The sequence below is a fragment of the Dasypus novemcinctus genome, chromosome 7, assembly GCF_030445035.2.
Source record: "Dasypus novemcinctus isolate mDasNov1 chromosome 7, mDasNov1.1.hap2, whole genome shotgun sequence".
NCBI lineage: Eukaryota > Metazoa > Chordata > Mammalia > Cingulata > Dasypodidae > Dasypus > Dasypus novemcinctus.
The window spans coordinates 24,422,951-24,448,880 of record NC_080679.1 but is presented as its reverse complement, the minus strand read 5'-3'; the positions used below and the strand labels follow the sequence as shown (position 1 = coordinate 24,448,880).

The following is a 25,930-nucleotide window of genomic DNA, read 5'->3' as shown; positions in this document are numbered from 1 at the left end:
AAGCTGAAAGCAACAGACCCTGGAGGAGAAGGCAAAGACTGGCAGACGCCGCCATGTGCCTGTTCATCCACAGCTGCAGCTCCAGGAGAAAGCATCTCCTGAGGTTGCCTTGATTTGAACACTTTCATGTCCTCAGAACTGTAAGTTTATGTTAATAAATCCCCATTGTGAAAGCCAACCCATTTCTGGTATATTGCCTTAGAAGGCTCTAGCAAACTAAAATGCCCACTTACAGTATTTGAGAGTTCCTGTTGTACCACATCCTGACCATCTGATATTGCCAGATTACAGTATATACTTTTAGCAATTGCGGTCACCCCTCGGGCTGAAGTGTGGTTTGCTGGCCTGGCGGGGGAGCAGCCACGGCAGGCCAAGCCGCTGCCCCCATAATAGGGTGGCTGGTCAGACTCACCGCCACCCCTGAAGGAAGCTCGGCATGGGCGCAGAGTGCCCTCGGGTCTCCCCTTCTCGGCAGCCATGCTTCCGCGGCCGCCCCTCCTCCCGGATGGCGCCACACGATGCCTGTGGGGCAGCACCCTTCTTCTTTCTCCCTGCGCAGGCGCAGGGCGGAAAATTCCAGTCTGCCCTTTTCCCCTCCCCCGACAGCAGCAACAGCCAGGCGTGGGCGGAAAAATCCAGTCTGCTCTTTTCCCTTCCCCCAATGGCGGTGGCAGCCAGGCGTGGGCGGGAGGCTCGGGTCTGCCCTCCACCCCAGCAACAGCAGCCACCAATCCCTAAACCCTGCCCCTTCCCCCAGCAACAGCGACAGCCAATCCCTAATCACCACCCCTCCCCCGTCCAGTACCGCCCACTGACCTTTCGCCGGCAACCAATCAGAACAGGGTGTGGCTTCGACCAATCAGCCTTCCCCAGCCCCTATAAAACTGTTGCCTCTCCCTCAATAAAGTGGACTTGCGTGTTTACCTTGTCTCCGCGGTAGTTCTTCTGCCGTGCGCCCTCCAGTCCTGAGAGCCCCCGACAAGGGCCTGGCCTCCCTTGTCCCCAGTTCGTCGCCTGCTTCTCCAGGCGACCCCGTCAGCCGAACCGCGCAACCCCTGTGAGACCGACCCCTCGTCTGCTGCCGGACCGACCCCTCGTCCCAAGCGGGACCGATCCCTCGTCCCAAGCGGGACCGACCCCTCGTCCTGAGCTGGACCGACCCCTCGTCCGCAGCCAGACCCCACCTCTACCGACCGAGCAAGCCGCCGCAAGCAATTATCATGGGCATGTAATAGTGTCTTATCATAGTATTAGTTTGTATTACTATTTGGTAGGTCAACATAGTTGAACACTGGCCAGTGTTCAACTAGGTTCAAATGATTCAAACTAATATTTCTCTGATGGCTAATTGAGCATGTTTTCATAAATTTGATGGCCATTTGTGTTTTCTATTTTGTGAAATGTTTCCATATTTTGCTCATTTTTCTTTTGGCTCTGTGACTTTTCTTATTGATTTGTAGGTCTTTGTATACTCTGAATATAGGCCCTATTCAGTTATATGTATTGCAAATATCTTGTTTTACTTTGTGACTTTTCTAATTCTCTTAACCATGTCTTAACTTTAGTGAAGTGAAATTTACCAATATTTTCCTTTATGCATAGTGGGTTGTTTTTGTATCCTGTTTATCCCTCTATACCAAGGTCATAAAGATATTCTCCTATAATATTTTCTAAAAGTTTTGTGGTTTGCTATTTATGTTTAGATCTAAAATTTACTTGCAATTGATTTTGTGAATGGAAAAGTTGTGTTTGGTAGGAAGTAGAGTTCTAATTTCAGTTTTCCATATGGGTATCAAATTGTCATAGCATAATTTGTTGCAAAGACTATCTGAACTAACAATTTTATCATAAATCATATATCTAAGTACTCCTGGGTCTTTATTATATTCTACCGTATATTCCTGAACCAATAATATACTGTCTAAACTATTAATTTTTGATAACTGGTAGAGCAATCCTTATATCTTTCTCCTGCAAAGGTGTCTTGGATATTTCCATATATATTATAGAATCAAGTTGTCAATGCACACACAAAAAAAGGAAGAGGAGAGAACCTGTTGACATTTTTATTAGGACTGCATTGAATCTATATGTCAATTTGGAGGATAAATGATATTTTTACAATATTGAGTTTCATGACAAACAAGAAGGATCTTCCAAATTATTTTTATTTTCTTTCACTTATCTCAGTCCATTATAATTTTCTCTGTAGTGATCTTGAATAGCTTTTATATTTATTCAGAGGTACTGATTTGTGTGCTTTATAGAAGTAATCTTTTTAAAATTTTGTTTTCTAACCATCTATTGCTGGGATATAAAAATAATTGATTTTTGTATATTGATTTTTAAGCCTGCTATCTAGCTAAACTCTCTATTAATTCAAATAATATGTCTTTTGGATTTTTTACATAGCCAAACTTTCCAATCCTTCTTTTATTCCTTTTCTGGCCTTCCTCCTTAGCTAAGGGCGTACAGTACAATGTTAAATAGAAATGGAATAGGAAGTTACCTTGTCTCATTCTCAGTCACAAGGGAATTCTGCCTTAACTTGGGTTTCTCCAGAACTAGACCCTGAGGCAAGGATCTGAGTTTAAGTAATTTATTTGGGAGGTGAAAGAACACACTGACCAGGGAGTGAGAAAATAATGTGAGGAAAGAAAGGCCACCAATAAATGGGAGTGTTTTTAAGCTGCATTCTGGAGCTGATTCCTGCTGGAGGGACTCTGGGAACCAGTGTGAAAAAAAACCACTCAGAGTTATCTCACCCAAGACGTGAGGGAGCTGGGCAATTTCTACATAGAGTCTTGTCAGTCACTGGCTAGGATTGAACATTAATTCCCTAGCACAACTGCCATGTGAGTGGGAAACTGGTCAAGCAGCAAATGAGAGCCCTCAGGCAAATAAGTACAGATATTGGCAACCAGAAACGGACCATGTGCACTGAAGTGAGGGTTATGGATGGGGTATTGACTGTGTTCTACGAGCACCTGCACATTTTTTAAAAAGATTTATTTATTTCTCTCCCCTTCCCTCCCGTTGTCTGCTCTCTGTGTCCATTTGCTGTGTGCTGCATTATCAGGCAGCACTGGGAAACGGCATCTCTTTTTTGTTGCATCATCTTGCTGCGTCAGCTCTCCGTGTGTGTGGCGCCACTCCTGGGTGGGCTGTGCTTTTTTCACGCAGGTTGGCTTTCCTTGCGGGGCGCACCCCATGCGTTTGGGGCTCCCCTACAAGGGGGACACCCCTGCCTGGCACGGCACTCCTTGTGCGCAGCAGCAGCACTGCGCGTGGGCCAGCTAACCACACGGGTCAGTAGTCCCTGGGTATTGAACCCTGGACCTTCTATATGGTAGGTGGATGCTCTATCAATTGAGCCATGTCCACTTCCCACCTTCATATTTACTATTACAAATAACATTTGCAGCCCCCATAGGATAATAGCAGCCACATAAATCTAAATCTCTCCAGACATCCTTGAAAAATAATTCAATTCAACAAAGGAAGAAAGAAGGAAAAATTACCACCACCCACAACCCAAGCTTATAGCATAATTAGGAGACAGAAAACACTTCAGATTCTCATGGTTACACGCTGCCACCTGGCCTCAGCTATTGTGCAATCCCGTCATCACCATGAGCACGAGGGAGCTGAGTTCCTCAGCAGCATCCCCTCCATCAAACCTGGCCTCAAGGACAGCCAACACGGAGTTTCTCAGTCAGTGAGGATCCAGTCGCTGTGATGCTGCAGCATGCCAGAGGGCATCACCACTACACTTAGCATTAACAAAGAAGTAAAAATGCTGGGACTTAGGAAAAAATCCACAGGATAGACAAGCCACTAGTTAACAATCAAGAAAAAAAGGAGGATGTTCAAATGCTGATGCATGATGTTAATAATACACAAAATGTATGCTGTGGACCATAGTTAGTGGTAATAGCCTGAGGATATTCTTTCATAATCTCTAACAAATATTCCACAACAACGTAAGGTGTTGGTTGGAAGGGTGTTGTGTGGGAATTCTGCCCATTATACATGATTGTTATTTAAGTTCATAACTTCCCTAATAAAAAATATAAAAAAAGAAAGAGAATGTACAAATAGAAAAAGAGGAAGGGAGAGGAGGAGGAGAAAATGAATGCATGGATGAATGAGGGAATTAGCATCAAACGGAAAAATTGTTAAATCTTATTCTCTCAGGTACTGAGAGAGGTATACTGAAATTGTCTTATTTCTCCTTGCGTTCTTAGTATTTGCTTCATCTATTTTGAAGCCATGTTATCAGATGTATACTAATTTATTTCCCAATGATTTTTTAAATTTCTCTCCCCCCCCCCCCCCCGACATTGTCTGCTCTCTGTCTATTCACTATGTGTTCCTCTGTGTGGGTCTCATATTGTCTCTTCTCTGTGTCTCTTTCTGTTGTGTCATCTTGCTGCGTCAGCTCTCCGTGTGGGCAGATCCACTCCTGGGCAGCTGCACTCCTGTGCAGGGCAGCACTCTTTGTGCAGGGTGCACTCCTTGCGTGTAGCTGCGCTCCACATGGGCCAGCTCACCACACGGGCCAGGAGGCCCTGGGTATTGAACCCTAGACCTCCTATATGGTAGGCAGAAGTTCTATCTGTTAAGCCATATCTGCTTCCTTTCCCAATGATTTTAAATGCCCTGATTTGGCAGGGCTGCTATGACCAAGTATCACAGACTAGCTGGCTTAAATAACAGGAATTTATTGTCTCACAGTTTTGGAGGCTAGAAGTTCAAAATCAAGGCATCTGCAGGGCGATGCTTTCTCTGAAGTCTGGAGCATTCTGCTGGTGGCTTGTCGATAATCTCTGCCCCGTCACATGACCACCTCTCTTCTGTCTCCTACTACTACTGTGTCCAATTTTCTCGGCTTCTCAGGACTCCATTCATATTGGATTAAGGCCCTGATTCAATTTGGCCTCATCTTAATAGGAGCTTTGATGATCCTATTTACAAATAAATTCACATCTGCAGGACTGGGATTAGAACATGAACATGTCTTTGTGGGAGATATGATTTGATCCATAACAATAAGCTTTTATTATGATGATATGACTCTCTTTAGCTCTACTAATGTTTTTTGCCTTAAAGTCTATTTTGTATGATAGTAATATGAAAATGCCATTGTTCTTTTGGTTGGTGTTTGTATAGTATCTTTTTTTTTTAAGATTTTTTATTATTTATTTATTTATTTCTCTCCCCTACCACCCCACCCCCCGGCCCCAGTTGTCTGTTCTCTGTATCTATTTGCTGCATGTTCTTCTTTGTCCACTTCTGTTGTAGTCAGCGGCATGGGAATCTGTTTCTTTTCGTTGTGTCGTCTTGTTGTGTCAGCTCTCCGTGTGTGCGGAACCATTCTTGGGCAGGCTGCACTTTCTTTCACGCTGGGCAGCTCTCCTTACGGGGCGCACTCCTTGCACGTGGGGCTCCCCCACTCGGGGACACCCCTGCGTGGCATGGCACTCTTTGCGCACATCATCACTGAGCATGGGCCAGCTCCACACGGGTCAAGGAGGCCCGGGGTTTGAACCGCAGACCTCCCATGTGGTAGACTGGGCCAAGTCTGCTTCCCCACAGTATCTTTTTTGCGTTCATTGTTTTTTGGGGTTTTTTTTGGCATTCATTGTTAATTGTCTGTGTTTTTTTTGTCTTAGGTGTATCTCTAGTAAACAGATAATTTTTTTAACAAGTCAACTCTATTCATAGATATTAATAAAGCATACAATTAATCCAAAGCATATATAATTTTTATGTCCAGTCTGACAATCTTTGTATTTTAACTCTTTAGTCCACTCATTCTTTAAAAAAGAAAAAAACTTTTTTGAGATACAGTTAGTCTACTTATTCCTAATGTTATTATAAGTAGGTATATTTGGCTTTCAGTCTACCATCTTATTAAGTGCTTTCTATTGCTTCATCCACTCTTTTTTTCCTCATTTCTTTCCTTCTTATGTATTGAAATTTTAAAATCTATTCCCACATTTTTATTATAAAAATGTTCAGACACAATATTTGAAATAACACCCATAGTCCCTCCGCTTAGAGTCAATATTTTAACATTTTACTACATTTATCTTACATATGTTCACACACATGTTTACATACTCAATTTTGCCCAACCATTTGAAATTAAGTTGCAGAATGGACTGAACATTCTTTATTATTCCATTTTCCTCACTTGGTTTGTCTGGAAGTTATGTACACTTAAAAAAATTTTTTTTCCGAGAAATTACATGTATCCTTGACTTATCAAAGTATAGTATTAAATGATTCCTTCACTTTCTTCCTGTACTTTTCAAGAATGCTACTGTACTTTAACTCATGTACTTTCTTTCTAGAATTATACTATTGTGGTCATATATATTTTAAACCCCACACGGAATTACTAGTGTTGTCCTATATATTTAATAGTCACTTAAATTCACCCAATATGTTTACCAATTTTTAAATTTTTTCTTTTTTTCTTCCTGCATCTCCAACCTTCTGTGGGGTCATTTTCCTTTTCCCTGAAGAATGTCCTTGAGAAGTTCCTTTGGTAAGGGCCTGGTGGTTGTGAATGTTTTTAGTTTTTGTTTAAACAAAAATGTCTTTGTTTAACTTTTATTCATTAAGCATTATTTCATTGGCTATAGAATTCTAGCTAGTTTTCCTTCAGCATAATAAAGTTATTGTTTCATCATCTGGCTTCCATTTTCTATTGAGAAATTGACTATCGGCCTAACTGTTGCCCTTTTGATGGTTATTTTTTTCCTCTGGCTACTTTCAGATGGCTCTTTCTCTTTGTTTTTCTGTAGGTTCGTTATATTTGGTCCTGTCAAACACTTAGAGGTGCTAGCAATCTGGGACCATCTTAAGCCAAGTTCAAGGCTTGAGATTTTCCAAACCAGCCAGATGATGGTTTATTTCTAGTTTTTATCAGAATCCTGCTCAATTCCTAGGCTGCTGTTTTTGGGCTAGCAAACACCTCCAGAGCCAAAGCTCCTCAATGCCTGGCTTACCTCTCTGGATTTTGGAACTCTCCCTGATCTCAGCCAGTAATTTCTCACTTGTTACTTCTTTGATGCTTTAGGAACATGTTAAAAAAACGATTTTTCTGTTGTCTTCAGTAAGAGGGTTGGTCTAAATTATGTAGGCACCATCAGAAGCTGACTTCTCCCCTTTATAATTTTCAAATATCTTCTACCTCACCTTTGCTTCCCACGTTTCTATTCCCTTTTAGAGGAAATTGAAACCCATTAAATCAAGTGATTTTCCAGGATTGATGCGACAACCGTTCCTCCCCAAGGTTCAGTTCACTAAACCAGCAAAGTCGGCAGAAGATTCCAGGCCTCCAGCAGTGCTGACCGGTGTGTGTCCCGTGTGTGTCCCGTGGGCACATCCTCTTGGATGTCAAGTCTGGTAGGGGCAGGCAGAGATGGACCTTTGAAATCCCTGCTTACCAGCCCACTTTTCAGAGTGGCCCCTCTCCACTGGTTTGCAGAAGTTTCCACTTCCCCATTTGTCCAAGTGCCCACCCCCTTATACTTACCAAGCCAAGAGGCTTGCTGCACTGCAAGGTAAGTTACTGCCTCCTTCCCTATGCAGTACCTGCTAAAGCTGGCTCTGACAGTTCTAGTCACCGAGCAGGCTAAGCCTCCATTTTCAGACCACCATGATTCACAGCAGAGCATGCTCCATTTAACCCTGCCTTTTCCCAGACAGGATTGGCCCACATCATCTCGCCCCATACTTAGCCACTCCCTTAAGCCTTCCTTCCCCAGACAGTGTAAAATCCCAGACCCCATTTTGCTCCTGGAGACTGACTGAGGCTTGCCTCCAGTCTCCTTGCTGGTCGACTAGCAATAAACTCTTTTCTCAAAATCCTGGGACTCAGTATTGGCTTCTGTGCTCATCAGGCAAACAAATCCACTTGGGTGGCAATGCCTTCAACCTGAAGCTCCTGAGGACAGAGCACAGGGCATGGTGCCAGTTCCGGGTTTGGGGTGGGGCAAGAAGGAAGAAACACAAACCCAGGAGAAGCAAACTTTGACTTTTAACTCCTTTTCCTTCCCAAGCTAAATCATTATCCACCCAGGTGGCTGCTCCTACACTTCAAACCATGAATTTCCACCTGTTCCTCCTTTAACCCAGGGACGGATGCCCAGGCCTGACAGCCCATCCTTCAGTAACTTTTTCCAACCAGGTCTTTTTCTAATCCCTCTCCTACTACTCACTTTCAGGACCTCATTATGGTCGGTCCAAGCCAGGAACAGTCCTCTGACTGGCTTCTGCTTGCTCAGATTTTCCACCCAAATGATCCACTCTTTACAATGATGTGGAATTATTCTTCCTAAAGCATGGTTTTGATTGAATCTTCTCCCTTGCTCAAAAACCTTCAGTGGCTCCCACTGCCTATTGAACAATGAAGTCCAATGCCCGTAGCCTGGCTCTCCACCATTAGGTCTTAACTTCTTGTTTTTTCCTACCCTCATCTTCTACTGTCCCATCCCATAGCCTGAGTTCTAGAATAACCTGAATATTTATTTCTCCCTTCAAATTTTCTGCCTTCCAGTCTCTGCATCCTAGTTGATGAGTTATCTCTTTCTATTAACATTCAAACCACGAGGCCTTCTCCTGGGAAGACCCCTCCAGGCAGATATCGGGGATCACAGAATGTCAGAACTGGCAGGAATGCTTGTGTCCACATAATCCAGTGTTCACAAAGGAGCTATTGAACTCCAATTGCTCTTTGCTTTGCATCAGCTTTTTAAGTGCAGTTTAGCAATATTTATCCAGTACCCTCCTTGTGGCAGACACAGTGCTGGTCCAGGGATACACTCCTCTGAAGGAGATAGGCATTTCGATGCCCGCCACGTGCCATGCTAAGAGGCAGCCCAGAATTTACCCAGGGAAGGGAGTGACTGACTCTTTAGGGTGGGGATAATGACTGGAAGGTTAGGAACGCTCCATTAATGGAGACAATACTTGAGTCGGGATTTGAAGGACAAAAAAAAAAGGACACACCAAGAGCTTGGCGGTGGTAGGAGGCACTCAGAGGAGGCTGTGAAGCCTCCACACCCGACCGGGACCCACAAGTGATATGGAATCACCAGACCTCAGAGGGTGGACTAGATGTGGGAGAGTACCCAAAGGAGACTAGAGAAACTGGCAAGGCAAAGATCCTGAAGGCTCTACGGGTCAGATGGAGTACTTGGACTTTATACAGGACACAGCAAGGTCATGAAAGGGTTTCCAGGAGGAAAGTGACATGCTTGATCCGCATGCAGGCTCCTTGAGGGCAAGGGTTTTTATCTTATCACTGTTGTGCTCCCAGTATCCTAGGTGGTGCCTATTATCAATTGAGTGGAGTGCGCATCTTATAATTGCATTCCTATAACTTCCCTGCCTCTGGACTGTGGGCCATCCACATCAGTCTAGGGCAGGGAAGCACAGGGCTCCAGGAAGGTTTGGTGCTTGAAGGAGAGGGAACTGTATGATGGGGAGATCTGAATGTCTGTGTGGGCATCACAGGGGTTATCCATCTAACCAGATTAAGTACACATAATTAAGACCAATCCAAAGTTGGTTTGGATATCTTTGGAGGTGGCAGGTAGAATGGAGATGGCTCCCTTGGAGGTGTCCCCAAGTCTCTGTGTTATGCCAAGTCGCCTGCCTTTTTTGAGTTCCTTCAACCAGTGGAATGTGTTATGGCTAAATCTCAACCTTTTAAAAAATCTGAGAGTCAAATGAGCTAAGTATAACAGTGCTTTGAGAAGTGCTTTGAAAGTGGGAGATTCTGGGGTTGGGGTGAGCTGGGGCTGGGTGTTGGCACTGACTCCTAAGATTCCGAGCTGCCAGGGACCACATGACAATATTTCTCAGCATTTTAAATAAGCATACCCTTTGATTCCACAACTCCATTTCTAGGCATCTATCCCAAGGGAATAAATAAGTGTACAATGATATACGTATATAAAGATATTCATTCCAGTGTTGTTTAGAATTCTCAACAAGTGGGCAAAGAAATGAAAGGTCTATCAATAATAGGATGAATAAATAATGGTACATCTATATAATAAAATATCACATCACAATTTTAACAATAAACAGTTTTAAGGTAAAAAAAATGTTTAATATATGTATGAATGCATTCTCTTATAGAAAAGGAAAATATCACAAATAGGACAGGGGCCCTTTGCTGCTCCCAACCCAGAAAATCACTGTTAAAGTCTGAGGTCTATTTTTCCACTTTCTTTATACATATCTACATGCTTATTTACATACTCACAGAAATATATATCTTACGGGTGCCTGTGCTTTGCAACTCTATGGCCTGCGGTCACCCCTCGGGCTTTTACCTCTCAACAATGTCCTTGTGAGCTCTTCGTCTTCGTATACATATGACTTACCTTCTTCCCAACAGCTAAATAGTAGGGGTGTTTCTGAGTATATTCGCTTTGCCTTTACTGGTAAATCTTTAGATTGATTCTAATTTCTTGCCAAGTTAAATATGTATGTATTGACATGGAAACATCTCTACATCATATTAAGATGATATGATTTTAAAAGAAGCTTATGTGGTCATATTTACGTAAAAACTGATTTTTACGTAGATATCAAAAAATTCGGAAGACCACCAGTTAACATAATTACATTGGTAGGAGGATGGGGGTTGGTTTGTAGGCAGATTTAAAAACTTTCTATTTTGGGAAACGGACTTTGGCCCAGTGGTTAGGGCGTCCGTCTACCATATGGGAGGTCCGCGGTTCAAACCCCGGCCTCCTTGACCCGTGTGGAGCTGGCCATGCGCAGTGCTGATGCGCGCAAGGAGTGCCGTGCCACGCAAGGGTGTCCCCCGCGTGGGGGAGCCCCACGCGCAAGGAGTGCGCCCGTGAGGAAAGCCGCCCAGCGCGAAAAGAAAGAGCAGCCTGCCCAGGAATGGCGCCGCCCACATTTCCCGTGCCGCTGACGACAACAGAAGTGGACAAAGAAACAAGACGCAGCAAATAGACACCAAGAACAGACAACCAGGGGAGGGGGGGGGAATTAAATAAATAAATAAATCTTTAGAAATAAAAAATAAAAAATAAAAAAATAAAAACTTTCTATTTTAATTTTTCAATGACAATCTTTTTTTTCTTGGTAACGTATTAATGAGAAAATACAACAGGCAGTGCCGAGAAGTAGGAAGATGATGTTAATGCACAGACTTGCTGTTCTCTTTGCAGTTTCTGGGAGGCGTGGGGAGGAGGAAGGGCTGGGACAAGTTGGGAAAGAGCCTTGGCAGCCCAGGTGGCTCTGGAGAGGGCCTAATGCTGAGCATGGCGACCTCAGAGGGCTGAGCTGGGTGCCTAGACTACTCTGACCTGGAGAATAGAAAGGGGTTAAGGCACTGAGGCCACTTCCCAGAGGAAAGGAGGAATGGGATAGGAGAAGAAATGACCTTCCAATTGTGGACCCATCCCACTTCAGGTGTGGGCTCAAGAAATAGAAAAGAGGGAAACGGACTTTGGCCCAGTGGTTAGGGCGCCCGTCTACCATATGGGAGGTCCGCGGTTCAAACCCCGGGCCTCCTTGACCCGTGTGGAGCTGGCCATGCGCAGCGCTGATGCGTGCAAGGAGTGCCCTGCCACGCAAGGGTGTCCCCTGCGTGGGGGAGCCCCACGCGCAAGGAATGCGCCCATGAGGAAAGCCGCCCAGTGTGAAAAGAAAGAGCAGCCTACCCAGGAATGGCGCCGCCCACACTTCCCGTGCCGCTGACGACAACAGAAGCGGACAAAGAAACAATACGCAGCAAATAGACACCAAGAACAGACAACCAGGGGAGGGGGGGAAATTAAATAAATAAATAAATCTTTAAAAAAAAAAAAAAGAAATAGAAAAGAGATTTGAACTCAGGTCTCCTCAGTTCCCAGGAGTTGTGGCCTGCATCCCCGCTTGCCCTCTGTTCTTGTTCCAGAGGTTCAAGCTAGGCTCTACCCCAACCCCTCCGCTCTCCACACAAGGCCAGTAGAGTGGGTTTGTGTGAAAAATCTACTTTAATAATCCAGCATCAGCTCAGCAGAAAACTTCCCCTCTCAAGGGCAAAGGGTAGGAAGGGAAGTCTTTCCAAGAGGCTTCAATCCACCAGGAGGTTGCGATTCAGAGATGGGAACAGCTCAAAGAAGCCCTAAAATAGGAGGCAACGTGGGATTTGGAATTAGAGGGTGACCAGATGCAGGCACCCCGCCACTCCCTTCCCACCAATAGAGGCCCAGCAAGAGAGGCATAGCTGCGTCATCTACGGCTTAACAACTGCCCTAACCTTGCCTTCCCTGGTCCCTTCTCCTCCTCCCCATTTTTCCTTTGGGGTCTGGCCAGGGTCCCTAAGCCCTTGTTTTCCTATGTGGTAGCAGCACTATGACAACCAGGTAGCCCCCATCTCCCATGTCAGCTGGTGCTAGAGGGGGAAGGCGCCCAATGCCATGGCGGTGGGGTGGGGTGGGAGTTACTTTGAAAAGGGTGAGGGTCTGGAGAACTCCTGTGGTGCAGGCTGTCTCCCGGATGGAGTGCATGGCCAGTTGGGGGCTGCCCAGATCCAGCACCCGGAGCCCGAGCCGAGAAGCCAAGATAGGTCCGATGGTGGTGCCACAGGGTGAGTCGTTCCGGACCATGAGATCCTGGGGAGAGAAGGCAAGGCTGATGAGCAGCGAAGGCCAAGGAGGAAGTCGCCTTAGAACTGCAGGGCTGCAAGGAGCCTGGGAGGTGGTCCAGTTCTACCCCGTCAGCAAATGGAAGTGACTGGTACAAAGTCACAAAGCCAATACTAAATGGCAGAGCCCCAAATACAGTAGATTCTGAGTTGATCCAATTCTTTCCTCTGGCACTGCCACTACCCTAGTTCTTACCTCCTGGAAATAACCCATTGTCCACACAACAGCTAGATTTGAAAAAACATTCATTCCTTTATGTCACCCTCTTGCGTAACAACCACTCATAAAAGAAAAAGCACTCAGTTTTAGTGCTTTTTAAAATATTGCTATTGAGCTCAATATCTTGATTGGGTGGGGGTTCAAGAGGGTTTACATGTATCAAAACCTTAAAATGGGTGCATTTTATTCTAGTTAAATTTTTCCTTAATATAGTTGATTTTTCAAAAGCACTCTCAACTTAGAAGGCAGAGGTGATATGCTCTGAAAAATGAGATGACTCAAAAAATAGTTCTAATGGTGACAAATACACAGAAATCAAAGATTCATGTAAAGGTTTCAACACAATTATTGGAAATGTTGAGGATCAGAAAAGTCAATATTCATATTCTGTTCATATATTAAGTAGTGTGTAATTAAAATAATTAAAAATATGTATAGTAGCTAAAAAAATTTGTGGACATTTGAGAAAATTACTGCTATTGGCATTCTGAAACTATTTTCTTTATATCATGGTAAAAAGTAAATAAGAATACCATAATGACAGGTTTCAAGATTTTCAATGTAAAAGAATAATAAAATCAAATAATAAAATAAATAAATGTTCCTATTCTTTGAATAAGAACGACAATATTAACACATGATTTTATATATAGATACATCCCCCTGCCCAGACGGCTCCCTTGCCTGTTGTTCACGCTCACTGTCTGTTCACTGTCTGTCTTCTTTTGGAGGCACCGGGAACCAAACCCAGGACCTCCCCTGTGGGAGGTAGGCACTGAACTGCTTGATCCACATCCACTCCCTAACTCATGATTTTAAAACGACATTTTTTTCCTACCTGTGTCCATGGAAATGGCTTCAAAGCAATGCCCACCCCCCAATAACAAAGAGCACCTATAGCGCCAGACCAGTCTCCGTTATCACTACCCACTAAAAGCTACTGAGTCTGGGGAGAGAAATGAACAAGGTGAGTTTGGAACTTCTAATTGTGCCAAAAAGCAAAAAAAAAAAAACTTTCAAGAGTCCTGTCAAACGGATATAGGCATGGGGAGTGGGTGGAGGTCAGAGGTTGAGTGCTGTATGAGGTATGATGTTTCGGGTTCAAGCCCCGGTACCTCTTAAAAAAAAACAAAACACAGGCTTTACACTAAAAGGACTTGCATAGGCGTTCCTGAAAATGGCACAGCTCAGACGGATGTGGGGTGGTGCGGGAGGAGGGGTGCAGCAGAAAGAGGATGAGCTGGGGGGCACAACACCAGGGTCCCTGTCCCAGTGCCACCAAGGCTCGCTGTGCAGTAAGCCATTAGCCCACCCTGGACCCCAGTGCCAACCAGAGGGAGATGAGATGGTGAGTTCTAAGGCAAGAGGGAAAATGAGTTTTGGGGCTTCAGGCTCCCCAGCCCTGAACTTCCCTTCTGGAAGCCACCAGTGGACCCGGGAGTGCTGGGTGGGAAAAGGGCAGGACTAACCCACCATGTGCCCAGAGTGTCCCATATCTTTAATCCTCACAGCAATCCAGGAAAGTAGCAAAGCTATCATCCCCATTTTACAGAGATGGAAACTAAGACTATAGCCATGTCTGAGGTCACACAGCGAGCACTACGCAGAACCAGCACTGAACCCAGCTCTGCTGTATGCAAGCCCACAAAGCTCTCTCTACCGGGATGCCCTCTCCTGAAGGTCCTCTCCCAGGCTCCCTCATCAGGGGCCCATCAGCCTGTGCTCCTTCTGACACTCCTTCCCGGGCAGGGCCCACCCTCACCTGCAGGGGTACCCCGACATGGTTGGCCACCTCTCGGATCAGGGCCTCTGAAACTGCATTCGAGGCATAGCGCTGCTTGGTGTTCACCTTGATCACAGGGCCCTGGTGAGAGGGAAGCCAGGGGTCAAGGGCGAGGCGGAGATGGGAGAAGGCCCAGAGTGAAGGGAAGACAGGCTGGTTCAGAGGGTCAGAACCAGCCAGGCCTCCACGGCCCCGAGGAGGAGCAGGAGCATCTCACCTTGTGGAACAAGGGCCGGTGGTTCTCCTCGTGCTTGTCCCTGCAAGAGATTGGTTAGGGCCAGGGATGGTGTGTTGGACCGGCCAGTCAACACCCACCGCCCTTCCATGGCAGACATCACCAATAGATCACAGTACCCTTTCCTGCCCAGGCCAGTAGGACCTCAGAGTCCTTCTAAACACGGCAACTTTTAGAAGTATACAGAAATCGGCCTGAGACAAAGCCCATTCAGCAAGTTGGGCCTTGGAGTACCCAACAGGAAGTCCCCACTGACCCGTCTGGCAGAATAAGGAAGGAGGACAAGGCGGAAGGTTGGGCCCAGGGCAGGGCCGAGTCTAAGGCACAGGGCTGTGACTCACAGGTAGTTGGGGTGCACAGCATGGGCCATGTCTGCGCTGATCATGTAGGACTTGGGTATGGCTTCCTCGAAGGCCGTGCTGTGCTGGGGCGAGGCGGAGATCCGCCGCAGCACGAGCTCCGTCAGCAGTGACTGTGCTCCCTGGGCACTCTCGGACCCCACCTGGCGACAGCAGAGACCTGACTCTGGGGGTCCAGGGCTGGGGGCCTGAGTTGGAGCTGAGAGGCCACAGAGGCACCCAATGACCAGACCGACCCAGGACCTCACTGAGTCACTGGGTAGAACCCCAGTCCCTCTCCCTGGCTCTCACATCTGCTCAGCACAGGTCCTTGCTGCACTGTTCATGCTTCTGGTGTGCATGTGACACAAACTAACCGTCCACCAATATCTTTTCTAACAGAACACCCAAGTCGTAGCTAAGCACCTACTTAGATATAGATGACATTCCCAGCTTCCCTTGCAGCTAAACTTGGCCATGCTAAGCTCTAATTAATGGGATGTAAGCAATGCTGGATAACATTTCTGCACCAGGCCCTTAAAGGGCATGGGTGTACATTCCTTCTGTCCTCTTCTCCCTCCCTACTAACTCAGTGTAGACATGAAGGCAGGAGCTAGAACAGTGACTGGAGCCTGAGATGGAAGCCCGGTGTTAAGGATGGCAGAGGTGCATCTGGACTGCTAACTCTGACTTGTGTAATTATTCTCATGAAACTATTTGTTTCAGCCAACGTAGTTGGGATCTATATTACAGCATTTAAGACACTCCCCTAACACAAGCATGCACAAGAAGGGGCATATGTGCTAAGCCTGGGCTTCCAAGGATGATCTGGGCATAGTCCCTGCCCTTGAGGAGCTCACCATGTGGCAGAGAGATGGAGATAGGGTCACACTAGAAGCAGATGTACGCTGAGCCAGAGGGGGGCTCCAAGGGCTAAGGAAGCACAGGCAGCATCTCCCCATCCAGGGGGCCTCCAGAGTAGCCCTAGCTCTGTGGGGGAGGACTTGGCAGGGCGACCTCTCCCCAGGGCCCCCCACGCACCTCTTCGTTGTCGTAGAATGCAATCATGCGCACGTGGGGCTCCATGGCCAGGGAGGCAGGGTTGGCGCAGGAATCGATCAAGGCCTGTCCAGGGTGGGAAAAGAGAGCATCAGCCTCACTCCTCCTTCCTGAGCAATTCAGCCCACCCGCACCTGGGAGTTCAGACTCCCCCACCTGCTTCTCAGCCATGCCCAGAGTGAGGCGGGCTGGGGCCTTCACTGGCCTTCCTCTCTTAAGGCACGGCCTGGCAGAGGGGGTGTGTGTGGGGGGGTGCTTTTCAGGGGCTGGGAGCAGCCATCCTTTGGGAGCTCTTCTCCCCTACCTTTCCATGCAAAAGGCAGAAGAAGGCTATGTAAGTTAAAAGGCTGAGGTACCAAGAGTTGCTTGATGGTGACAACACTGACCAGCTGGCCACACGGACGCAGACTGCAGGTCTAGCTCTATCGACTGCCCCCTCAAAGCCTGTCTCTAACAACAGGAAGGGCAGGGAAGGAGAGGCAGAAGAGGGCAGAGGGTGGGGCGAGGGCAAGAGGAGGGAAATGGGGAACTGACTTGGGCTGAAAAGAGGGTGGGGAATCGGGGTGACTAAGAAGGAGACCACCCCACTGAGATGCCAAGGAACAGAGAGAAGGCTGGTGGGCTCCAGTCGGGCAGGGAAGCAGAGGGAGGAGGAGGCTACTGCCTTACGGGTGACAAGGTGGTAGTGCAGGCCTTCGCCTTGAAGCAGAGGTTGGTCGCTCAAAGGAAAAGCAGTGGGAGAAGGGTTAGGGTAAGCCACCGTGGTGCCCTGAGCAACTTCTCAGCCTTCCCCTTACCTTAGCCCCTCCCCAGGCCAGTGCTAGGACAGGGGCCAAGGGACGCGACGCTGAGACTCAGCATTTAAGCCCCTGCCCCTGGCCCACCCAGCACAAGCAGCTGTGACCACCCCCCAATACTCCACCTCTCCTGGCTGTGCATGCAGCCTAGGGGTGCCCCAGCGCCTCACCTGCAGGGCACAGAAGCAGCTGTGCAGGTTGTCCAGCCGTGGGGCAAAGATGAATTCCTCATAGGCACCACCCAGGACCTAGAGACACTGGACAGTCAGTCTACGTCCACCCCCACCCCCTCTCTCACCTGCTTCTCCCTGCTCCCGAGGACCTGAACTTGAAGAAGCCGCCTAGTCTCTTGTGTAATCTCTCCCTGACCCCTGGCTTAGGGTACTATTATCCCTGCAGTGCAGGGCTGAGCTGAGAATGAAGGGGCTGGCCTGGAGCAGAGGGGAACCCGTCCACTGCTGGGTGGTGGGTGGAGGCCCACAGTTCCTGACCAGTTCCTGTGGGACAGGAAGAGGGAGGGGATGAGTGGCCACAAAGAAGAGCTAAAGAAATAAACAGGAGACCAGCCGAGAAACAAACTTAGGGCATGCTCAAACAGGACAGGGCATCAAAAGACTTAGCAATTTCCTACTGGCAACATGGCAGAGGTTCCAGAAAAAGGGTCGCCTCATCCTGGCTTCCCGCCAGAAGTCCTGAGCCAGTGCAGGTCCAGGTGTGGACAGGGCCCACCTGTAGCAGAGACCCCTGGGCAATCTGTGAAGAGGCTGAGTCTCAGGCCCTACCCCTGGAGTGTCCGATCAGCAGGTGTGGGGTGGGGAATCTGCCTTTTTGAGAATCACTGTCCTGGAGGCAGAGGGGGTGGTGTCTACAGAGAAGAACTGGGACGAGAGTATTTGGGGCACTGATTTCAGGGGAAACACTGCAGCCAGCTTGGATCCCCCAGGTCCCCACCCACCAGTTCCTACCGCAGGCTGGGTGTCAGCCAGGCAGAGCTCCATCTCCAAGATATCCTCGGGGCTTAGCCCCAGATGGGCACAGAGCAGGGACGTGAGGACTGAGTGGTGCCGGTCATCCTGCAGGACAGGAGGATTCTGGGAGAGTCTGCACCTTCCTTACCCCTCTGCCCACCCCCTCCCCTGCACGGAGGACTCTTACTGCAGCATTGAGAGGCCCTGGCTCAGGGGTCCCCTTCTCCAGCTCTTCCTGGATGGCTGTGGCAAGAATGGGGACTCTGTGGGGAGATGTAAGAGGGGGTGCATGGGGAGTGCTGGGCAGCACCCCTGAACTCCTAATAAAAACTGCCCTTGCCCGTCCACTCCCAACCTGCTCCCCAATGGGTCCCAGGAGGGCCTGACAGGGGCCACTGTGAGGAGGAGCCTCCCAAGTCCCACCAGGGTCCCTTCTGCCACATGGTGCCTCCCTCTGCCCCTCCCAGCCACCAGAGTCCCAGTCTCACAGGTGCATCTCCGTGTTGGGTCCAAAGTTCTCATTGATATTTCGCTGCAGGTGGATGGCCAGGTGCGGGATGCGCAGAATGGGCCGGTCCACGTGCACCAGCCGCTGCTCCAGCCGGCCTGAGGTAGGGCACTGGGGCCCAGCAGTCAGGTCAGCCCAGGGTGCCTCCTGGCCCCGCCTGGTAAAGACCCCCTCGCCCAGACTCACCTAAGTGGTCCTTGACGGACTGCTCCCGTCCCCTCTGCCCTAGGGGGCTCCCCCCAGTACCCTGTGACAGTCAATCTTCAGGCAGCTGAAGCTGAGAATCCCCCCCTCACAAATACACATGTTCCCCAACCCCAGTTCCCACCTTGACAATGACACGTCCAGCCAAGGTCAGGTCACGGTCAAACCAGGTGCTCCAGATCCCTCCACCATAGGTTTCCACGCCAACCTGGTGGAAACCCACCTGGCTGCGGCGAGACCGGCGTTTCACCTGAGTGGGGAGATGGGGAGAGGCAAGTCAGAGAAGGCAGAACGATGGGTCGTGCGCCTCTTCCCCCACGCAGCCTAGCACCCTGACCCATGGAGTGAGAAGCTGCACCCTGGCCTTCAGGGCTTTAGTTTCCCGTTGGAGATAAGACTCAAGCCATCTGCAAGCGAAGGAACACAGAGCAAAGATCAGTGCCAGAGGAAGGGCACAAAGTGTGGCCGAGGTGCAACACGTCTACTCCCTGCTCCAGGGCCTAGGGCTCCCTCAGTTTGTATCTCTGGCTCTCTGGTTCCAAACTCCCCAATACCCCCGCCCCGTCCTGCCAACACGCCTGGCACCCTCGGCCCAGCCCCAGTTCCTTACCCGGAGGCAGGGACTGTCCGTGTGAGCCCCAATGAGGCTGAAGCCATTGCCCGGAACATACTGGCCCCCCACGGCAAAAGCGATGATGGTGGAGGAGTTTCTGGTCAAGAAATACTGGGGGTGGGGGGTGGGGGAAGATTGGTCAGCTGGCACGCAGGACTTTGAACTCCGGCCTAGAGACCTGCCTTTTTGTCCCTGCCCCACTCCAACTACCTTGCTCTCGGGTTTGATATCCCAGCTCTCGGTTTCCTTGAGTTCACGGAAGCCAGCCTGGAGGAGGCGGCTGCGGCACTCGGCCACGGCTGTAGAGAAAGAACCCTCTCTCAGCGATGGAAGCCGGCGGGTGCTCACCGGTCCCCATCCTCCTCCCCTGCCTTGGTGACTTACCGTGGAAGGGAGAGGGGCTCCGGTTCACAAACTTGAGGAGCTCCCGGGCCGCGGCCTGCACCGCCTCTTTGCGGGCCCTGCCGGTCATGGCCACCTACGGGAGGGGGCGCTCAGACTCCTAGGAGGTCTGGGACACCTGACCTTTCACTCGAGTTTCAAGGACCCCCACCCGCGCCCCCAAACGCGACCTCTGCTTCCGCCCCTTTCCCCGCTGGGAGCTCCAGATCCAGGGCCCAACCTCTGTCCGCTGAAATCTCAGCCCTCCAGCCAAAGTCTCAGCCCCGGGGCCGCGCTCTGGGCTCTCCAAGTCCGGGACGGCCCGGCCCCCAGTCCGAGCTTGGGCACCGCCCCACTAGTCCCACCCCCACGGCCCAGCCCAGCTACGCAAACCCGCGTAGTTCCTGAACTCTGAGCTCGCCAGCGGGCGACCACGTGAGGGCCCCCAGCGCTGTCCCGGGAGCCCCTGGTCCTGCTCCCAGAAGCCCCCACTCCCCTCCACCCACCCCAGCCTCTCGCGGCAGGGCCCTTCCAGCCCCGAAAAGGTCCGATCACCCGGGGCGGGGCTTGGCTCCGCTTTGGTTCCGACGTTCCCGGCTCCGAGCGAGCACCGGGCCGCGTCTGCGGTGAAAGCTCCAGGCGGACGGGCCGCGGCCCCTGACCGGCTTCGCCCCGCACCTGGGCCGGCGTCCGCTCGCCGGTTAAGTGCGCTAGGCCTGCTCCCGGCTGCGCCGCCCGCGAACCGGCGCCCTCTGCTGTCCGGGGGGTGCTAGGGCAGTCGCGAGCCGCCTGCCGGGCCCCGGACGGCGAGTCCCACCGAAAACTCGTCCCCCGCCGCCCCCATCCCCCAGCTCTCCAGGTCCGACGTGGACAGTACAAGGTGCTCTCTCTACAGCCATCCTGGTGCTACTCAGATCAACGTGACTGGTGTTCGTTGGACCCACAGTGAGATTTAGGCTCAACGTGTTATCTTGTTTCATCTTCAGAACTTCCTTTTTAACTTTGTACTTTTACCGTCCCCGTTTTACCCCAGCTAACCGAAATAGAAACACGTAGCCTGCCCGAGCTAGGGAATGGCAGAGGTGGGACTTGGACCCCATTAATTTGATTCCAGATGTCTGGAGCAACCGCTATAGGCTTCTCATGTTTCTGGATCTTTTTCTGCACCCCTCGGTAGGTATGTCACGCAGAAGGTTCCTGAGGGACGAGAAGTGAACGACTTGCCCAAGATCCCACTGTTATTTGAGTGGATCTGGGATTTGACTCCGGTATCTGTGCTCTTTCCGCTTCCTAAAATGACCTGCGGGTAAGGGGAGCGGATTACCTCTCTATGCTCTTGGAGGCAGTTCCAATATTCCTATGTCAAAATGGGTGAGTAACAGCTTAAAAACCCCACGTGCCTGCCTCACCATAAATTCCGATCAGGACTCTTGGTGGACCTTGGGTTGAAAACCGCCTAGTCAGCATTCCATGGATTGCAGGTGTATGGGACAATCTGTCCTTTATACCCTTGGGGTGGGAGTGACAGGGAACAGGGAGTGGTTGGAAAGGTCCCACAGTCCACACTTCAAAGGAGCAGAGATATTAGGGGGCAGTTTTCAGGAACGCACCCTAAGGGATGAGTAAATTCCTTGGACTTCCTAACCATTTACTGACATGTTACTTATGTATAAAGTTTAGTGCTGAATGAGACGTGAGACAGTTTTGACCTCTGAGGAGCCAAAGGTTGGCTCCTGGAGAAGGGACTCGTTAAAAGAGGACAGTGATAAGGGCTGGAACATGGGTACAATGTATAAGAAAAAGAGGGCTTAGCTTAAAGAAAAATCTTTAATGTTCTTTTTGAATTCAGAAAGAGTAAATGTTTATGGGAAAAATCCAACCATTAAAATGCATAACTTAGAAAGTGAAAGTAAATTTTTTAATAACAAAAATTTGTTCTTTAATAACAAAAATTTTAAATTCTTCTAATAAACCAGGACAAGAAAGCATAAAGGATATCTGCCAGGAATCCACAGCAAAGGAGCCCCTCCCCAGCATTATGAAACGGGAGGAGAAAAGGCCGTAAAAAGGCCGAAGCTAGGACCCCATGTGAGTGTCTCACCCTGCAGCACATCTGTACCCATGTTTGGAGTATACTTTTTTCTTTTCCCTTGTTTTTCAATAAATTCTTCACTCCCTTGCGTAAAAATTTTTTTAAAATTTTAAAATTAAAAATCCATAGCAAACATTTGTGGAGAAATGTGAACGGTTTCTATTCAAATCAGAAGCGAGACCCTCTTGAGTTATTATTCCTGGTAGTGCAGACCTGCAGTCAGTCAGAGCCAGTGCAACAAAATGAAACAAAATAAACAATTATGTATATACAAAAGTAAGGTTGCCATTATTTGTAGATGATATGATTACCTAGAACTCCCCAAGAGAACAAATTGACAAGCTGTTAGAACTGGTAGGAGAGTTTTGCAAGATGGCTTGATTTTAAAAGCCATCAAATTCCTTGAACAATAATCAACTAGAAAATATAATATTAAAAGGACCCTATTTACAAGAGCTACAAATACTAATAAATTCCTAGAAACAAACATATGAGAGGCCCAATCTCACAGTAACCAGGAAAATGCAAGTTAAAAATGATATACCATTTTTGATGATCAGATTAGCAAAAATGAAAAAGACTGGCAATAGAAGTGTTGGTGAAGGCTTGGGGTAATGTATGCCTTTATTTATTTATTTATTTATTTTTTAAGATTTATTTTTATTTATTTAATTCCCCTCCCCTTCCCCGGTTGTCTGTTTTCTGTGTCTTTTTGCTATGTCTTGTTTCTTTGTCCGTCTTTGCCGCTTCTGTTTTCGTCAGCGGCACGGGAAGTGTGGGCGGCGCCATTCCTCGGCAGGCTGCTCCCTCCTTCGCGCTGGGCGGCTCTCCTTATGGGTGCACTCCTTGCGCGTGGGGTTCCCCTACGCGGGGGACACCCCTGCATGGCAGGGCACTCCTTGCACACATCAGCACTGCGCATGGGCCAGCTCCACACGGGTCAAGGAGGCCCGGGGTTTGAACCGCGAACCTCCGATGTGGTAGACGGACGCCCTAACCACTGGGCCAAAGTCCGTTTTCCCATATATGCCTTTATACCCAATATTTGTGGTATAAATACTCCCCATGGCTGATGTTCACTGAACGTGGAAGAGCTGTGTGGAAGCATTCTATTGTGTGGATGTCCACCATACCAATACAACAGACATAACTAACCTCAATGACACAGATTTAAAGTGTAGTAAAACAATTAGGAAGTGATTTCTTAGTATTTACTAACACTGTTTTTTAATATAATTGATATACTTCTAAATTTATATAATTTAGTTTTTAAACAATGGCTGTGTGATGGCCAACTTGCAAAATTCCTGAAAATTTGACAGTCATCTCTCATGGGCCAGTATCAGTTGGTTCCAGCACACATCTGGCACTCATATTCTGCATCTTTGCTATTCAAAGTAGTTTCTGTTGACCAGTAGGTCAGCAACACCCAGGATCTTTCTAGAAATGTAGAGCCTCAGGGCTCACCCCAGACCTACAGAAGCAGAATCTACATGTTAGCAATCCCTAGATGATTTGAATGCACACTAAAGTTCAAGATGTGATGTTTCAGAGTACAATGTGGCAGTAATAAATAATGTGAGGTTGACCTTTAAGCATTGTCACAGAAAGAGTTCCAATATATTGTTGAGTGGCAAAAAGCAATTTTCAGAATAATATTTACAGGGCAAGAGCATTTAGGAAAAAGTCATCCAAAGAGCTACATCTTTATAATTTATAGAAAGGCTTGGAAGGAGAGGGGTTACCTCTGGATAAGGGAATGATATTGGGTGGTAGGTGGAATGTTCAAGGGACATTAGCTATCCAAAAATGAGACTCATTCTCGCCCTCAACTTCCTAGGAAAATCTTCCCCACCAGCCTTTAGCTAGTGTTCATGATGCTGTCGTTACTGATTTATTCTTTAGGTTTGAGCAGTGTTAAGGTGGGAAGTGGATGTGGCTCAACTGATAGAGCGTCTGCCTACCATATGGAGGGTCTGAAGTTCAATACCCAGGGCCTCCTGACCTGTGTGGCGAGCTGGCCTATGTGCAGAGCTGCCGCACAAAAGGAGTGCCCTGCCATGCAGGGGCGCCCCCGCATGGGGGTGTCCCATGTGCCAGGAGTGCACCCTGCAAGGAGAGCTGTCCTGCGTGAAAAAAAGCACAGCCCACCCAGGAGTGGTGCCCCACACATGGAGAGCTGACGCAGGAAATGACACAACAAAAAAGAGATGCAGTTTCCTGGTGCTGCCGAGGATGCAAGGAGACACAGAAGAACATATAGCAAATGGACACAGAGAGCAGACAATGGGGGGCGGGGGGAGAAGGGGACAGAAATGAAAATTTTTTAATCTGAAAAAAAAGTATTAAGGTATAAATGCCTGGCGTAACACATCCATCAGTTACTGGTACTTCAGTGTGAGTTTGAGTTGATTTGATATACATGTCCTTTCTGATCTGTCAGTTTATGAGAGCAGCTTTCAAAGTAGTAATTTATCATATAATTGTTAAGGTGAATTGGGATACAGAGGAGCAAAGCAATGCTATAAGGAAGAGAAGGTGTGTGTGTGTGTGGGGGGGGGGTCCCGTGCCTCTGTCTGCTAAAATGAGGGTAGTGAGGGCTGAACCAGATGTCTTGATTTCCTGATATCATGATGGCTCTGGGTAGTTCCTGCTTGAAGATATCCTGGTTGTTTAAATATTGAGTTTTTTAGGAATAAGTAATAAAGAACTGACTCTTAAGGATAATGATAGGAACTTGTATAAGAGCACAATTTTTCCTCTTACATGTTGCTGGAAGGACACTATAGTTTCTAACACATGTCTTCTGCTCAAGTTTGCTTTCTGTCTAGGACTCAACTGATTAAGAACTACAAATCCCAGAATGCCTTGAGATGAGACGTTCTTTAGCGAGATAAGTTCCAACCAATTATGTTCTGGGAGGGAGGTTCAAAAAGTACTTTATGTGGTTAAAAGAATGAGACACCTCTAGAGGTGCTGCTAGGAAACAGTTTCCAAGGTATAATGCTAAGTGAAAAAACAAGGTGCAGAGGTGAGGTCAGCAGTTACACATGCTGCCATGAGTGTGCATATGTGTGTATGAGCATACGTGGGTATATGCGTGTAGGTATGCATGTTTATGTGTGTGTGTGAATTTAAAATATGTCAAAAATCATAAGGAAGTGGTAACTGATTGCCTCTGGGAAGGAGAAATGTGGTGGCTGAGGGACTGGGGTGGAAGGGACACTTCCTTTTCCCTGTAAATCCTTTTGCACTTTTTCCATTCTCTTCTGTGTACATGTTTTACCTCCTTTTAAAAAACGTTTTATTTTGAAATACTTTCAAACGTACAGAACAGTTACAAAAATAACACAGCCCCCATATGGAGAACTCCAACTTACCCTTAACACCCCTCAGATATTCAAATCCACCAATTTAAATAGTTTGCAACATTCACTGTATCATTCTGTCTGTCTGTCTATCTATCTCTCTATCTATCTCTCTCTCTCTCTATCTATCTATCTATCTATCTATCTATCTATCTATCTATCTATCCCTCTGTCAACATATCAATCCATTTCCTGAATACTTGAGTGTAGGTTGGATGCATCATGCTCAGGCACTTTATACTACCATGTACATTTCCTAAGAACAAGGATACTCACTAATGTAACCACCTTCAGTGCAATTATCAAGGTCAAGAAACTTAACATTAGGGTAGCTGATGTGGCTCAGTGGTTGAGTGCTGGCTTCTCATGTACACAAGGTTGCAGGTTCAATCCCTGGCCCCCGTTACCTCAAAAAACAAAACAAAAGAAACTTAACATTGATATAAAGCTTGCAGAAGATATTCCAATTTTTTCATATGTCCCAATAATGTCCCTTTGAATCTTTTATCCTCTCATTAGAACCCATCCATACACTGCTTTTAATGGTCGTTGTCTCTTCTTTGTTGCTCTTTCTCTCATTCTCTTTTTTTTTAAGATTTTTTATTTATTTATTCCCTGCCCCCCCCCACTTGCTGCTCGTGCTTGCTGTCTGCTTTTTGTGTCCATTTGCTGT

General features: G+C 47.8%; 1 protein-coding gene and 1 long non-coding RNA gene across 7 annotated transcripts; one reads left to right on the top strand and one right to left on the bottom strand.

The window, feature by feature from the left end:
• Positions 1–12,019: 12,019 nt before the first annotated feature.
• DNPEP (aspartyl aminopeptidase) lies at positions 12,020–20,455 on the bottom strand. Of its 5 annotated transcripts, none has more exons than XM_058300067.2 (15): positions 20,353–20,455; positions 19,801–19,894; positions 19,627–19,715; positions 19,414–19,527; positions 18,928–19,053; positions 18,580–18,710; positions 18,279–18,354; positions 18,089–18,196; positions 17,294–17,371; positions 16,309–16,392; positions 15,271–15,431; positions 14,912–14,951; positions 14,674–14,775; positions 12,492–12,659; positions 12,020–12,169 (listed from the first exon to the last, which is right to left on the bottom strand). In XM_058300067.2, exons 2-15 carry the CDS (start codon positions 19,886–19,888, stop codon positions 12,119–12,121), a joined length of 1,416 nt encoding a protein of 471 aa, XP_058156050.1. In that variant the 5' UTR covers positions 19,889–19,894; positions 20,353–20,455; the 3' UTR covers positions 12,020–12,118. The 5 variants fall into 5 exon arrangements, with proteins under 5 accessions (XP_058156050.1, XP_058156048.1, XP_071072209.1 ...); XM_058300065.1 differs by having other exon boundaries at positions 18,089–18,214; positions 20,304–20,417; XM_071216108.1 differs by having other exon boundaries at positions 20,304–20,417.
• Positions 20,456–20,624: 169 nt separating this feature from the next.
• Positions 20,625–21,985, top strand: LOC105747040 (uncharacterized). 2 transcript variants are annotated; one of them, XR_011649195.1, is made up of 2 exons: positions 20,625–20,970; positions 21,774–21,985. It is a non-coding gene; the product is annotated as an uncharacterized lncRNA (long non-coding RNA). The 2 variants fall into 2 exon arrangements; XR_002798447.3 differs by having other exon boundaries at positions 20,625–21,168.
• Positions 21,986–25,930: the final 3,945 nt, after the last annotated feature.